At 40.4% G+C, this 15,143-nt stretch overlaps 1 protein-coding gene across 1 annotated transcript in view; it reads right to left on the bottom strand.

Annotated features, from left to right (window-relative positions):
• The window catches only part of slkb (STE20-like kinase b), a 49,222-nt gene that overhangs the window by 2,244 nt on the left and 31,835 nt on the right, over window positions 1–15,143 (bottom strand). Inside the window, exons 9-17 of the mRNA XM_038269970.1 lie at window positions 12,236–12,946; window positions 12,024–12,154; window positions 11,816–11,939; window positions 9,361–9,540; window positions 7,208–7,337; window positions 1,780–1,904; window positions 1,442–1,633; window positions 1,239–1,364; window positions 1,047–1,160 (exon numbers count right to left, since the gene is read on the bottom strand). Coding sequence (XP_038125898.1) covers window positions 1,047–1,160; window positions 1,239–1,364; window positions 1,442–1,633; window positions 1,780–1,904; window positions 7,208–7,337; window positions 9,361–9,540; window positions 11,816–11,939; window positions 12,024–12,154; window positions 12,236–12,946 — 1,833 coding nt within the window. The remainder of the gene's footprint in view (window positions 1–1,046; window positions 1,161–1,238; window positions 1,365–1,441; window positions 1,634–1,779; window positions 1,905–7,207; window positions 7,338–9,360; window positions 9,541–11,815; window positions 11,940–12,023; window positions 12,155–12,235; window positions 12,947–15,143) is intronic.

The raw sequence follows: 15,143 nt of genomic DNA, 5'->3' as shown, positions 1-15,143 counted from the left end.
TAGAAGGCTTACAGCCGTACATGTTTGAGCCCTTGCCTCGCAACGCTGCCAGTTCTGTTAGCTCTACGACTGCTGAAGACACAGACGTCCATCCCCGTGAACACTGGGACGGAACTCAATGGGAAAGGAAATGATTATTATTTCAACTGTTGTGTATATTAGCTGCGACATATAAATCAAGATGCTGTGACCGAAAACATTTGATTGACAGATGACCATTGATATATAATTGGCCGAATTTAGGTCTTCAGGCTGACGTATAACTAACTGACCTGCATAAAATAACGAGAAGAAAAAACACAGATTTTAAGACAGGATTATTATTTTTTTAAACAGAAATTTTCTAAATTTTGGGACAATAAATAGTATATTTATATACTTGTTCAACCATAATGATTTGACATTTAAATATGATTTCCCTAAGACTTTAAAGTAATCTCACAGTGTGGAAACTCTTAACGTCATCTTTAGAACTAATGCTGAATTTTACCCTTTATAAATAATGAAATGATCTCAATGCAGTGAAAGCTAAGACTAATCTCATATGAAATAAAATCTGTTAATTATATTTATACAGGTTTATAACTAGATCTATTATGATGCATTTTTATTGGTTAGTTAATTCCAAGGTTTTTAGTGCGTTGATGCCAAGCTGTCAAAAAAATGTCAAAAGGGTCATGATTTATGAGATTGAACTAATAACAGTCACAGAGAGTCCTCTATGATAATGACAGGTGTTCTGTCCTAACTATGACAGTCAGTCTGATCCACAGGCCTCCAAATCCAGTGCTAATGATTCGTTTTCAAATGAACAATCTGGTCTAAATCTAGAATCTGTTTGAAACTGTCAAACAAACATTTCAGTCAGTGAGGTGAGTGTGCGCTGGCAGAGCTTAGTTTAAGTGCATTCGGGGATCAGAAAAGGACCTGATGTCTTAGATTTTCTGCTTTCTTGTAAAAAAAACAAACAGACTAAAACTAGATCTAATGGGCTTATGTCTGAAATCGACCATCTGCAACCAGAACGCTGGAAGAAAGAGGTTTACCTTCTTCCTGGGTCTGAGTTTCTCCCTCCACTCCTTCAGCTCCACGCTGTGCTCCTCATCGAGCTCCTTCAGCTTCTGGGTCTCATGTTCGATGAGCAGGTGACACTTTTCATTCTGAAAAACCAGCCTGACATTAGTTCCTCGTCCCTGAATTAAAGCTAGGTTTCGGTCGGCTTAAAGCGGAGATCTGACCTGCAGCTGCTGCAGCTCTCGGATGTTGGCGTCGCACTGCAGCTGCAGGTCTCTCATCTGGTTTTCATGCTTCTGCTGCTGATGGAGACGCTCGTTCTTCTGCCTCTTCTCCTCCTGCGCAGCAAACTGGAGACACAGTCTGGGTCATCAGCCTGTCTGCTAGTCATCTAGCGGCTCTCTGTGATCCGATGCCGCCGCCTCACCTGTTTCACTTTCTCCCTCTCCTGCTCGGGGGTGATCAGAGCTCCCGTGATGCGGAGGCTCTTCTTAAACATGGCCATGCGTGTCTTGGCCTCGCTGCGTTGGATTTTGGGCAGCCGGGCTCTCTCCTGGGTCTGCTTGTTCTTCAGCTCCTCGATCAGTCGCTGGTTGTAGCGCTGCATCTGCTCCATCTCCTGGAAGCAACATAAACCAAATGGTGTTAATACTCGGAAACCGGCAGAATGTTTTTATTCTGTCACTTCAGAGCAGAGCTTTGTCATCCAGATGCACATAAAGGATCCCGGAGGAGGCAGTTCAGGTCTGCAGCGATGCTTCATACCTTCTCATGTCTCTTCAGCAGCTGGTGTCTCTGCATGAAGTACTGATCTTTGAGCTGCTGCTTGAACAGCTGGTGTTTCTCCTGCAGGTGGCGTTCTTCCAGCTCCCACATCGCAGCCTCTCTTGCTGTGTGCAGACACAAGAGAAGAAGACGCAGATAGACATTTATTAAAGAGACTTTCCATTTAGAGCTACAATGGAGTATAAGGGCCAGGACAGAGATTTTTTTTCTTCTATTTAGAGAATAATATCGTAAAATTATGAGAATGAAGTTGTAAAATTAGGAGAATAAATTCCTAAAATTACGAGAATAAAATCATATTATTATGAAAATACAGCTGAAAATTAGGAGAATAAAGACATAATATTACAAGAATAAATTCCTAAAATTACGAGAATAAAATCATATAATTATGAAAATACAGCTGAAGATTAGGAGAATAAAGTCATAATATTACAAGAATAAATTCATAAAATTACGAGAATAAATTAAAAAAATTACAAGACTCAAGTCGTAAAATTATGAGAATAACGTTGTAAAATTAGGAGAATAAATTCCTAAGACTACGAAAATAAAATCATATAATTACGAAAATAGAGCTGAAAATTAGGAGAATAAATTCATAAAATTACGAGAATATATTCCTAAAATTACAAGACTCAAGTCGTAAAATTATGAGAATAACGTTGTAAAATTAGGAGAATAAATTCCTAAGACTACGAAAATAAAATCATATAATTACGAAAATAGAGCTGAAAATTAGGAGAATAAATTCATAAAATTACGAGAATATATTCCTAAAATTACAAGACTCAAGTCGTAAAATTATGAGAATAACGTTGTAAAATTAGGAGAATAAAGTCGGAAAATTACGAGAATAAAGTCGTAACATTACAAGAATAAATTTGTAAATTACAAGAATGAAGTCATAAAATTACGGGAATACAGTCTTAAAATTATGAGAATAAAGTTGTAAAATTAGGAGAATAAATTCATAAGATAACGAGAATAAAATCATATAATTACGAAAATAGAGCTGAAAATTAGGAGAATGAAGTCATAATATTACAAAAATAAATTAATAAAATTACAAGAATAAATTCATAAAATGACAAGAAAATTCGTAAATTACAAGAATTGAAGTCATAAAATTACGAGAATACAGTCTTAAAATTATGAGAATAAAGTTATAATATTATGAGAATAAAGCCCTAAAATTACGAGAAACGTTTTATGAACTCTTACAAGAAGCCCTTTCTTCCTTAAAATGAGGAATGTTCAGCATCATGCGAAGTAAAAAAAAATCTGCATATAAAAAATTCAACCTTTTAAAATTCAAACTCAATATTTGCAGCCTCCTGAGATTCAACTGGCTCTATTTCACTGTCTTAAATTCGGCGTCTAAATTCAGTGTAAAAAGGGAAGGGGTTACTTCAGGTCACAGACATTAGCAATGGATTGTGGCGTCCAACACCCAGCCAATCCCGTTACGTTTTCTTAGTCACGTGACGTGACACATGTGGCACGTGACGTGACGCTTGTGGTGCCTTCATACGGAAGGAAATCCAGCATCATGGACCCGGTCATGTAAGCTAACGCTAACTCAACTACAAAAAAATGAAAGTAATAAACTCACCGTTGTGTTAGCGTTAGCTTGCATGACCGGGTCCATGATGCTGGTTTTCCTTCCGTATGAAGGCACCACAAGCGTCACGTCACGTGACTAAGAAAACGTAACAGGATTGGCTGGGTGTTGGACGCCACATTCCATTGCTAATGTCTGTGACCTGAAGTAACCCTTCCCTTTTTACACTGAATTTAGACGCCGAATTTAAGACAGTGAAATAGAGCCAGTTGAATCTCAGGAGGCTGAAAATATTGAGTTTGAATTTTAAAAGGTTGAATTTTTTTATATGCAGATTTTTTTAACACTGAAAAATTAAACTGAAAAATACGTTTTGAAATGTAATCACTTTGAAATAGTAATGTGAATTTTTAGCTTGAAGAGAAAATAACATGAAATTTCAACTGTGTAGAAATAATGACAATACATTTTTTTTAGGTCAAAAATCTGTTCTGAATATATTTTAACACTGAAACAGTAAGTACAAACATACAACATTTAAATTTCAGTGGCATTTTTAATTCAAATCCCAGCAACACAAATTTACTTCCATAATTCTCGTAACATTACAACTTTATACTCGTAATGTTACGACTTAATTCTCCTACGTAATATGACAATATGTTACTTTATTCTTGTAATATTACAACTTTTGTTTCTAATGTTACGACTTTATTCTCAAAATAAATAAAACGTCTCTAACCTGGCCCTATAGAGCAGATACTAAATCATGATTCAGAAAATGTTCAGCATTGGACCGTGGAAGCCTCTCCCTTTCTCTGGTTAAAGCTGTTTATCCGCTCAGCAGCAGCAGCAGCCTCCCATGACTGGATCACATCCATATTTCTGAGAAGTGCTGTTTATCTAGATTCGAGCTCATTAAGACTTGGATTATGACATGGGAATGTAAGCTTTTTCATTTGTTCTTGAGGTGGTAATAACAAACTGTGTAGATGTTTGGATATAGATCTACACGAGGAGGAACAGACCTGAGACTAAAACAATAATAACTTCCTGAAAATGAGACCAAAGATTATTTTACACTTGATGACTCATACAGTAAAAATATTACTTCAAATGCACATATATATGTATAATAACTCAAGGAACTTCAATGTCAGATCAACCATCAGTCCCTTTTTGAGATGAGACAAAAATGGAAATACTATAAATAATATTTTCTTTTTGTTTCTCCATCTTCAAGGCTTATAACTTCATCTCAAACAGCCGGCAGCACACGCAGCTTTCTCCTTAAAATTAGCGGGACCAAACCTTTTTTCACGTCTTATCCTAACATAACCAAATACTTGAATACATAAACAACAATTCAGAAGAACAAATGGTGGCCGTTTGATTTGCATCTGCCTGTGTGTTTTCAGCAGAATGGACCTCAGTGCTGCTTGAATTCATCAGCGCTCCAACTACAGATTGCTCTTCTGTCAGCCCACAGAACTGACAAAGACTCCAGGAGGTGTGGAAACATCCTCAAAAAAGTGAGCAAAAGTCTGGTTGCCTTCTGATTTAAGCCTGCTTTGTGGTTGCCATGACTCCATGACTGAGAATTTACACAAGCATTACCAAATATTAATTTTTATTCTTACACAATTTAATGGTTCGTCTTTGGATTGTTGGAATATCAGGCCCTAAGAGTCTATAACATTCATTAAAACATAAACAGAATTTATATGAATGCACTAGAAAAAAAATCGAAATCTAGATAAGCAATTCGGTTTCTTAAAATAAGTGTATTTTTTCTCGAAATAAAGATATAAGTGAGACACTTTGCCATTGGCAAATCATCTTATTAACCTACTCAAATTAAGGGTAAATTTGCTTAATTTAATGCTACCTTCACACTGGACGCAGTAAGAGCAGCAAAATCGCGTCTACTGCTTCATTTTTGCTGCTTATACCAGTTAGTTCTGACGCGCGGCTGAAGCAGCTTTGCTGCTCTGGCTGCGCGGTGCAAAAGTGTGTCTGACGCGCATTGGGCGGAGCTTCACTATCCTTTCTAAGCCTTGCAGCTATATTTGCTGTGATCAGTGGGAATAAAGTAGTTTTAATATGTTTTTCAGTGAAAGTCCACCTGAAAACTTAATCATTGCAGTCAGTTCATCCAGATTACAATCCTGCCTTCCAATATTATTTCTGTCGGAGCCGCTCAGCCGCCCACATAGCAGCGGTGCGCCGACAGTAGGAATCTCTTCAACAGCAGCCTCTGGCCGGGTCGCCTCCTCGCGGTTCACCGCGGCGGCTGGTAGGTGTTTTTCATCTAAATAATCTGATCTGCAGGCAGCAGAAAAATAAAAGCGAACATGTTCTGTCGGCAGATTTCTGCATTTTAAGTTAATTTATGCGTTAATAAACTGTTTCAGAGGAGTGATCATAGCGCTCTGTATCATCAGCGCTGTGTCTCTCTCCCCGCCAGCTCCCAGATCAACTTCTCTGATTGGTTGATGCGGCGCGTCGAGCAGCAAAAGTAAAATTTTTCCATCTCGAGCAGCAGCAGCGCGTTTGCGGCGCGTCACGCGCGTCAGATGCTTAGACACGCCCGGAGCGCTGCTTCAGCTGCTCAGACGCGCTGCGCCTGCTGCTCAAAACGCGCTGCGGGACCTTTTGCTGCGCCTTGACGCGCATCAACCATTGACTTTGCATGTAAACTCGCTGCTTCTGCCGTGCCTACGGCATCCGGTGTGAACGCAGCATAAGACATTTAGACTTATTTCTAGATCGTTTTTTGCAGTGTGCTTCATATGAACATTTGTTGGTTTCTAACTAAGAACTTGTACGGGAAGTAGATCCACATCTGCTTCTTCTCTCCTCACTGCAGCAGGAGTCCCACGGCCAATGGGCTCAAACGCATAAATATTCAACTGCTAGCTAAAGCATTAACCCACCCCATGAAGTCACCACTTGGGAGTAAAGCAACATGGCGGCGCACCTAAGAAATCTAGATAAGTAATTTTTTCTTAAAATAAGTGCATTTGTTCTTGGATTGAGGAGGTAAAAGATACATTTTGCCAACGGAACAAGAAAATTTTCACTTAAAATATGGAAACACAATTGTCTTATTTCAAGTGCATATTATCTAATTATCTTATTTTAAGAGTAAAAATACTCATTCTATTGGCAAACTGCCTCATTTACCTTCTAAAATTAAGGGTAAATACACTTAAGACATTTTTACTTATTTCTAGATCGTTTTTCCAATGAAAAATTATAAAAGAAAGCTTAAATTTTTCTTTTACATGTTTCACGTTTGTAATATAATTATTGATAATAGTGAGACACAATCTGGTTAATTAGGTTAGTTTGGTTGAAGGTTTCAAACAAAGAAGTGCGTCCTGCTCTGTATCTGGCCCTTTCCTACAGCCTCTTATCTCTGGCCGATATGGCTTAAACATCTAATCCCTTATTTTTTCGACCAAGTCCAATTTTTTTCTTTCTCTGACTTAAGTTTCATGACAAAAATAACAAATGACATAGAGTGTATCACTTTCAAAACGAGCTTTTATGCCAACCATCCTCTCTGGTGCTGACCTTATGTTGAAGAAACAGAATTTTAGATGTGAAAAATGCTGTAAAATAATCCTGTTTAACAAGAAAACACTGAAAATATATTAAATATTAGAGGCTGATGGTATCACACAGATAACTAGTTTATCATTTATGAGGGGAAATCTAAGAACAAAACGTGATGAACTCTGAAGAAAGGAAGCCTGAGGAGGTCAAAAACTGTGAATAATTGATCAAATGGATAAATTGAGTTTAGTGTCTGTGAAAGTGTCCCTCTGACAGCCTTACCTCTGAGCAGCTGCTGCTTGTGGTTCAGACAGTCTCTCTCTATGGTGGCCAGCTCATGTTTGTGCTGCTGGATTATTTTCTTCAGCGCGCTGTCCAGATCTTGTTGCTGCTTCTGCAGAAACTCTTGTTCCTGGATGCAGTAGGACAGAAGTAGTCTTTAGACAACGACATATTATGATGCCTTAACAGGGCAAACCCACGTCCCCCCCACAGATGATGGCAGAGGCAGTCAGCAGGTCATGTGAGGTTTGTGTTGGTTTAAGTCTCAGCCAAGCTTCTGTCAGCCTAAGAACAGCTATAAACCCGATAAACCCGACAGAGACATCTGGTATTAACCACTGAGTCACACTGTCGGCCATGTTATTCTGGGCTCGGCTGACACACAAAGCCTTTCTTTAACCCGTCCATATGGAGCAGACACTGCAAACCAGCTAGAGGACGAAACACGGTGCACTTTAGCTTAGATTAGGTCTGACATCTCTAGATATCAGAAACTACGAATGTAGAGGTTCACCAAGTGACCAATGGGCCCCCATCATCTTCATCGGCATGGTGAAAAAAGACAAAGTCTGGCTTGGTCGGTTAGGAAGACATAATGCATTACAACAAAGTTCCAGTTTCTCTATTTAGCATTTATTGTTCTTATTTCAGCCAAAATGGCCGCTGTTACAACCATAACTTGAACAATCACACTGGTTTATAACTAATCAGCGTATTTGTTAATGGAATCAAATTCTAACTTAGACTCTAAAACAATCCATCTGTTGATTGAATAAACTACTTGCAGCATAAATTAACATACTGATCTACAGGAAGTAAAAATATTTTCTGTTTCAGAAAAATCTTTTAATACACATGCATATGTGCACAATTTTTTTTCCATTTCCAATTAACTTTAAATGCATGTTTTTTTTCCTTCTACATTTAAAAAATGTGTTAATTTAAAGATGTTCATTTAATGAAAGTATCAGGTATTTTAGTTAACTGAGCTAATAATTAATAGATCAATCTATTACTATAAAAAAACAATAGATGCCACCCTAAACTGCATTTTGTGATAAAACGTTTTGCCTTATAAACAGGGAAAAGTAGTACACAAGTGAGAGAGTAGTGTTGATGTAATTAGCAGAGGTCAGGTGTGGTTATGCTGCATCCACTTTCCTAAACGGAGAATTTTTTGGGGTCATTTCAGGATGAAAATTCTGACTTTTTCAGTATAAATTGAATGCAGCATAAGAACCTACTCTGTTAAAATTGCTTCAAAATGCTATTTGAAAAAAAAAAAATGGCAATAAATAAACAAAGAAAAGGCTGGTAAGGGATCTGAAAAGTCCCCAAAATGGAGTGGACTGCTCTCCTTCACAGCATCATATGTAAGACAGACTGACAGTGTTGTTTTTCAGAATAAACTGCATTTATATCATGATATTTACATTGATTTTTAACTCTGATTATGCTGAGATTAAGTGTGCATAAAATAAGTGTTCTTGGCTCTGCAATATTTTATCCCACAGTGATCTGGATCTATTCATGGTTGCACATGCACACATAATCAGATGGTGCAAACTGAGGGGGAACAGCAGCAGATGTTAGAGACCATTTAAAATGTTCACACTGTTATCATTTTGTCTTGATTTTAAGAGGAAGCTCAGACGTCTTTCTACAGGTGGCTCCATGTTTTAATCGGATATTACAGGCAGGGAGCTCAGGAAAATACTGGGAACACTGTTTTTAATATTTTCATTGAAATCATTAATCAGTAATTAGTGCTGGCAGGTCGGGGGTCCTTGAAAAGTGGAACCATCTCTAACAAAAAGGCAGAAGCAGACCAAGGTTCACAGACGCTACACCTCCACCATGAAAGGGAGCGAGGATTGAAACACAGCCTGAGCCCCTCGCTGTGGATCACACTCCATCATCCTCCCACACTCAGACAATCAGCCTTCTGACTGGTGTTGTTTGAAGTGATAAAAGTGTGATTAGAGCTCTACGCTCTGATTTGATGTGATAAACCAGGAAGTGTGACCTCCTCTGGTGGCTCTTGGATAAAATCTTCTTTAAAATGTTTTGCTTTGCTTAACGTCCAGCTTCCTATTCGCTCTGAGGTGAGCATAAACAAACATTATTATATAAGAGGGCTGTGTGCGACTCACCTCTTTCTTGCGGTTCTTCAGCATGTTCTGGTACTTGGCCAGCTCTTTGTCCTGCTCGGCTTTGATGCGTTTGGCTTCGTCTCGCAGACGGGTGGTGTGCTCCTGCTCCAGCCTCTCTATGGTCTGTTTCTGCTGCCGCTCCATGTTCTCCACCTCCTGGTCGTACTGACGCTTCTTACTCTGTCAAACCCAAACCGTCACATCAGTTAGTCAAAGTAATGGGATTAACTCTTTGGAAAATAAGCCTAAAGGCCAATTTATGCATTTGACGCATAACCTCTGCAACCGTCAAATCTGTCTCTGTGCAAAAAAATCCTGACTACGCGTCGGACAGTCGCAAACCCGCGCAGACCTCAAGCGGAAGTGCTCAGACAAAAAGCAGCTGTGATTGGTCCTTGGTAGGCCTTTCTGGCTGTCTGTGTGGTCGTCCTTCTCGATTCGGTGCCAGGGCGCGCCATTTAAAAAAAACTGAGGAACAACTATAATGGAAAACTACGATGAAAGGTAAATCGAGGAGGTTTGGAAGTACAACCACTTGTACGATACCTCAGACAAATCATATAAAGATGCCAAGGTCTCTGCCAAAACAAAGTTCTCGTGACCATCAGCCTAAGTTCTCGCGAGTTCTAGGGACGCACAGCAGTTTCCTGCTGTGCGTCCCTAGAAATTCCAGACCAAAGGTGCAGAAGCATACCAGCAAAACCGGTTTGCGACCAGACCCAATCTTCATTTGATGTGTGCGGTTGGAGAGGTCTAATCTGCCTTTAATGCTACGTTCAGACCGCAATCAGCAGAGGCAGCAGAAGCAGCTAGTTTACATGCAAAGTCAATGGTTGCAGCAAAAGGTCCTGCAGTGTATCTGAGCAGCTGAAGCAGTGCTTCATGGGTTTATGAGCATGTGACACGCGTCAAAAGCATCAGCTGCTGAAGTTGGAAAAATTGAACTTTTGCTGCTCTACGCGCCACCTCGACCAATCAGAGAAGCTGATCTGGGAGCTGCCAGGGAGACAGACACAGCACTGCTGATGCAGAGCGCAATGATCACTCCTCTGAAACAGTTTATTAACCCCTAAATTAACTTAAAATGTCGAAACCTGCTGAAAAAATATGTTTTTTTTTTATTATTCAGGTCCCTGCAGTTTGGATTATGTGCTTAAAAAAAATGCTAACATCTACTTCCAGGCGCCGAGAACAGTAGCGGAAAACCGCAAAGAGGCAACCGGGCCAGAGGCTGCTGTTGAACGGGATTCCCAGTGACAGTACGACTCCAGCTTTCCTTCACACAAAACTCTTTTTATTTTTTTATTTTACATGCCCCTAGTAGAGCAATTTAGGTATCTTGGGATCTTGTTCACGAATGAGGGGAAGATGGAGCGGGAGATCGACAGGCGGATTGGTGCGGCGTCTGCTGTGAAGCGTGCGCTGTACCGGTCTGTTGTGGAGAAGAGAGAGCTGAGCCAAAAATTTACCGGTCGATCTACGTTCCTACCCTCATCTATGGTCATGACCAAAAGAACGAGATCCAGGATACAAGAGGCTGAAATGAGTTTTCTCCGTAGTGTGTCTGGGCTCTCCCTTAGAGATGGGTGAGGAGCTCAGTCATCCAGGGAGGACTCAGAGTAGAGCTGCTGCTCCTCCACATCGAGAGGAGCCAGTTGAGGTGGCTGGGGCATCTGATTAGTATGCCTCCTGGACGTCTCCCTGGTGAGGTGTTCCAGGTACGTCCCACTGGGAGGAGGCCCAGGACACGCTGGAGGAACTATGTTTCTTGGCTGGCCTGGGAACGCCTTGGGATTCCCCCGGAGGAGCCGGCCCAAGTGGCTGGTGAGAGGGACGTCTGGGCCTCCTTACTGAAGCTGATACCCATGAAACCTGACCCCGGATAAGCGGAAGATGGATGGATGTTTGCAAACTAAAAATAAACTCAGGCTTAATTTCTCTTTTCTTTTCTCTTTTTGTTCAGAGCTCTGAATTTTCACCAGGTGCCACTTTTCACATACAGTAACAGATGTTGCTAAGCAGACGTTTCAGCTTTAAAATGATTTTTTTTTTCTCATGAAATTAGTTTATATTTCCATTAAGAATGTTTGAAAACAAAATAGTTTTATATATTCCAGGAACCTGATCCAATGAGGCTCTGTTAAGCAACTTAAGCAAAAGTTATCAAACACATAAATACATCCTGTTGACACTAAAGCTGTCACTGAGCTCCGTTTGTTGGCTGACAGTTTAGCTCTGCAGGTTTTCGTTCAGATGATGAAGCTGATAACAGAAATGCCTGTAGCTACAGCGATTCGGTTCAGGAAGTTCAGGGGGAAACTGTTGCCTGTGTTTATCTGCAAACGGCTCGGAGGCAGGAACAGCACCTGCTCCAGAGGCTGATCTGGGCAAAACATGAGGCTCCAATGATGAAAGAAAAACCAAAACAAAGACATTTCTGGGTTTTAGGACTCACAGTGGTCTCCTGCTCAAAGCGCCTGTAGATCTGCTCCTTCTGCTGCTGCAGCTTGTTGCTGAGCTGCTGCTGGGCCCTCTGCTCCTCTTTCTGCAGGAGACGCAGCTCCCTCAGCTCCTGCCGCCTGGTGAGGAACAACCATGGTGGAATTTATTACTGAAGTCTGAACTCCTTTGTTCATGTCATCTCTAAACAGCGTTTCTCTCACCTGAGGAATCTCATCTCCTCGTTCTTAGTGTCGTTATCTGAGATGATCTTTGATGTGGTCACACTGACTTCCACCCCATCCACCATGAATTTACGAGTCTTTTTCAGCGTCTTCTTCTGCTTCTTAGAGTCCTGTCAGAACGCCATGCAGTGTTAACAGAGTGGGTCTAAATCGCAGCCTTATGGCTGAGAAGGTGCAGCCTGGAGTCTTACCTGTATGGAAACAGAGCCGGGTTCCTTTGTTTTGGACAGGAAGCTAGAAATAGAGAGGTTGAGGTCCACGCTGCTGTTATCTGCAGCTGAGCCCCTTCCTGAATCAGAATCTCTCTCTTTTTCATCTTTGGCTTTATCTGGCACCTTCTTCTCCTCCTCTGCATTCATTAAGTCCTTTTCTGCAGGCGGATCTTCCTTTTCCTCTTTAAGGGCTTCTTTCTCCTGCTCTGGCAGAGTCAGAGTCACTTTGAGGTGTTTGTATCGTTCCTCCTCCTCCTCCTCTGCTGGAGTGCTTGCTTCTCCTTCCACGGGTGAGCTTTCCTCTGGAGGAGGCTCAGAAATCTCAGAGCTGTCAGGAACCTCGGCGGTGTCCACTTCCTTTTCGTCCTCCACGTCTATAGCTAACTGCTGCAGCTCCTTGGAAGGTGTGTCTGGTTCAGTCTCTGACACGGGGGAAGCCACGTCAGGCTCTGCCTCCGGAACGCTCTCCTCGGATGGTTTCTGTTCAGGCTCTTCTTTCACTGGAGTGTTTGGTGCTTCCTCTGTTCGCTCCTCTGCTTCCACCACATGGTTGGAAACGGGAAGCTTTGCCGGGGAGGGAACAGGTAGGATCGGCTCCATCTTCTCAGGGAGGGATTCCAAGGGCGACAGAGGGATCTTTTCATCCTCGGAGCTGGCAACACTGACGTCAGATGGAGCACGTTTGTGGCCCTGAAGAGAATATAGAAAAGTTAGAGCTGCTTGTTATGAAGTGAAAAATATATCTGTTTAAGCACCTTTAGCTACTTTAACACTATTGTTTCATGTCTTAGCCTGCTGAAGAGTAAAAAAAGGGGTAAATTAGGGCAAAAAAAAAAAAGGATTTTAGGGTGAGGTAATATTTAATCTTTTCAAGTTATTATCTCAATAATTTTCTCTCTTTCTAAACTGTAACAGTTCATGTGGGTTTAATGAGGTCTGTATGATAAACAATGGATTGAAAATCTGGACATCAATACAGGGGATGTTGGATAAAAATACAAAATAAAACAATAATTATTGATAACATCTGCTTAGAAAGAATTTCTTTCTGTGTTGTAATGTTACCGCTGGCCAGTAGAGGCACTGCTGTTCAGTCCAGTTTGTAATATTTACACCTTTAAAGGAATAGTACACCCAAAACATGATTAGCCTTCATTTTCTACTCACCCCCATGCTGAACAAAACTCTGGAGTACTTTTTTGATATCTCAAATGCATCTGGAGATCTGGGAGGCTTCTTGCTGTCTGCTGACATTCAAATAATGGAGGTCTATGGTGCCCGAGGCAGAAAGGTCCATAAAAATCCACAAAAAACGTGTCAATATTCCTCCATACTGCTCGTCCAATGTATTCCAAGTGTCCTGAGTGGGTAGCGTCCATAATTTACTTGAAACGAAGTCATTTAGAATGTTTTTAGAGCATAAACAGTAGTGTATAGGATTTCCTAAAGGCGCGCGCCTGCGAGTTCACGACGCTACGGAAACCGCGGCAGACCAAACCAGATGAAAGTGCACATTCAGCTCGGCAAAGAACTCATGCTCTTCCTCAACACTGAAGTCCTCAGACATTTTTCTTTCGTTGTTTCTTTCTTTGCACAGGTAAACAGCACATTTCTTCTTCTACGCTTACATTATCGGCAGAGCAGACGCTGAATGCGCACTTTCATCTGGTTTGGTCTGCCGCGGTTTCCGTAGCGTCCTGAACGCGCTTCTAGGAAATCCTGTACACTACTGTTTATGCTCTCAAAACATTCTAAACGACTTCGTTTCCAGTAAATTCTGGACGCTACCCACTCAGGACACTTGGAATACATTGGACGAGCAGTATGGAGGAATATTGACACGTTTTTTGTGGACTTTTATGGACCTTTCTGCCTCGGGCACCATAGACCTCCATTATTTGAATGTCAGCAGACAGCAAGAAGCCTCCCAGATCTCCAGATGCATTTGAGATATCAAAAAAGTACTCCAGGGTGTTGTTCAGCATGGGGGTGAGTAGAAAATGAAGGCTAATCATGTTTTGGGTGTACTATTCCTTTAAGGATGTAAAATGAATGTCATGTGGTTCTGTTCTTTATTCACTCAGTGTGCAATACAGCTGGCACAATAAATTGTTAAAAAAATAACTTTTTTTTTTTTAAATTCAGCATAATGTAAACAAATATTTCACCTCATAAGTTTATGGAAAGATCCAATTTATACAAAATAAAACTTCTTTATTACTATATGTTTACTTATTAACTGTTAATAAATCAACTTTAGACTCATTTATTTAATACTAAGAGTGACTGAACAGGAAAGAAGCTGTTTAGAAGAATGAAACTGCTTAATTACCAATGTGAATACCGATTCTCTTTGTCAAATTAAATGTTCAGTCACCAGCAGACCAACTACTTTTATTTATTTGTTATTTTCCAAACTCTCGCAGGATTAGTTGCCACCGAATAAGATAAAGAAAACCTCAAGGATTTGTGTCAAGTCCACAAACGTGTCAAAACTAAATTGTTCTGCTTTGTTCGTCTGTAGAATAATTCTGGACAACTTGTGTATTTATTTTTTAATACCAGATATAAACCATCTGTTTAACTATGAGTTCATAGCTATTCTATAATGGTCAAAAATAACCAAACTATTTTCTACGGTTAAGTGTTTTTATTGATTTTTCATATTCAAACAGACTTCCTATTCAAAACATACAGAACAAAATCGTAGGTTCAAAATGTACATCACAAAAACAGGTCAAAAACACAGACGAACTAGCAACAAGACAGATCCTACTACTACCAGACACACCACCCCAGTTCCAGACTCTCTTAGGTTGAAACGAAACACCTAAATTTTAATGACGATAATAACCACACTGATAATAATAATGGGGGGAAAAAAGGA

The sequence above is a fragment of the Cyprinodon tularosa genome, unplaced genomic scaffold (assembly GCF_016077235.1).
Source record: "Cyprinodon tularosa strain WSP-4 unplaced genomic scaffold, ASM1607723v1 ctg746, whole genome shotgun sequence".
Taxonomy (NCBI): Eukaryota; Metazoa; Chordata; class Actinopteri; order Cyprinodontiformes; family Cyprinodontidae; genus Cyprinodon; species Cyprinodon tularosa.
This window is presented reverse-complemented; position numbering and strand designations above follow the sequence as displayed.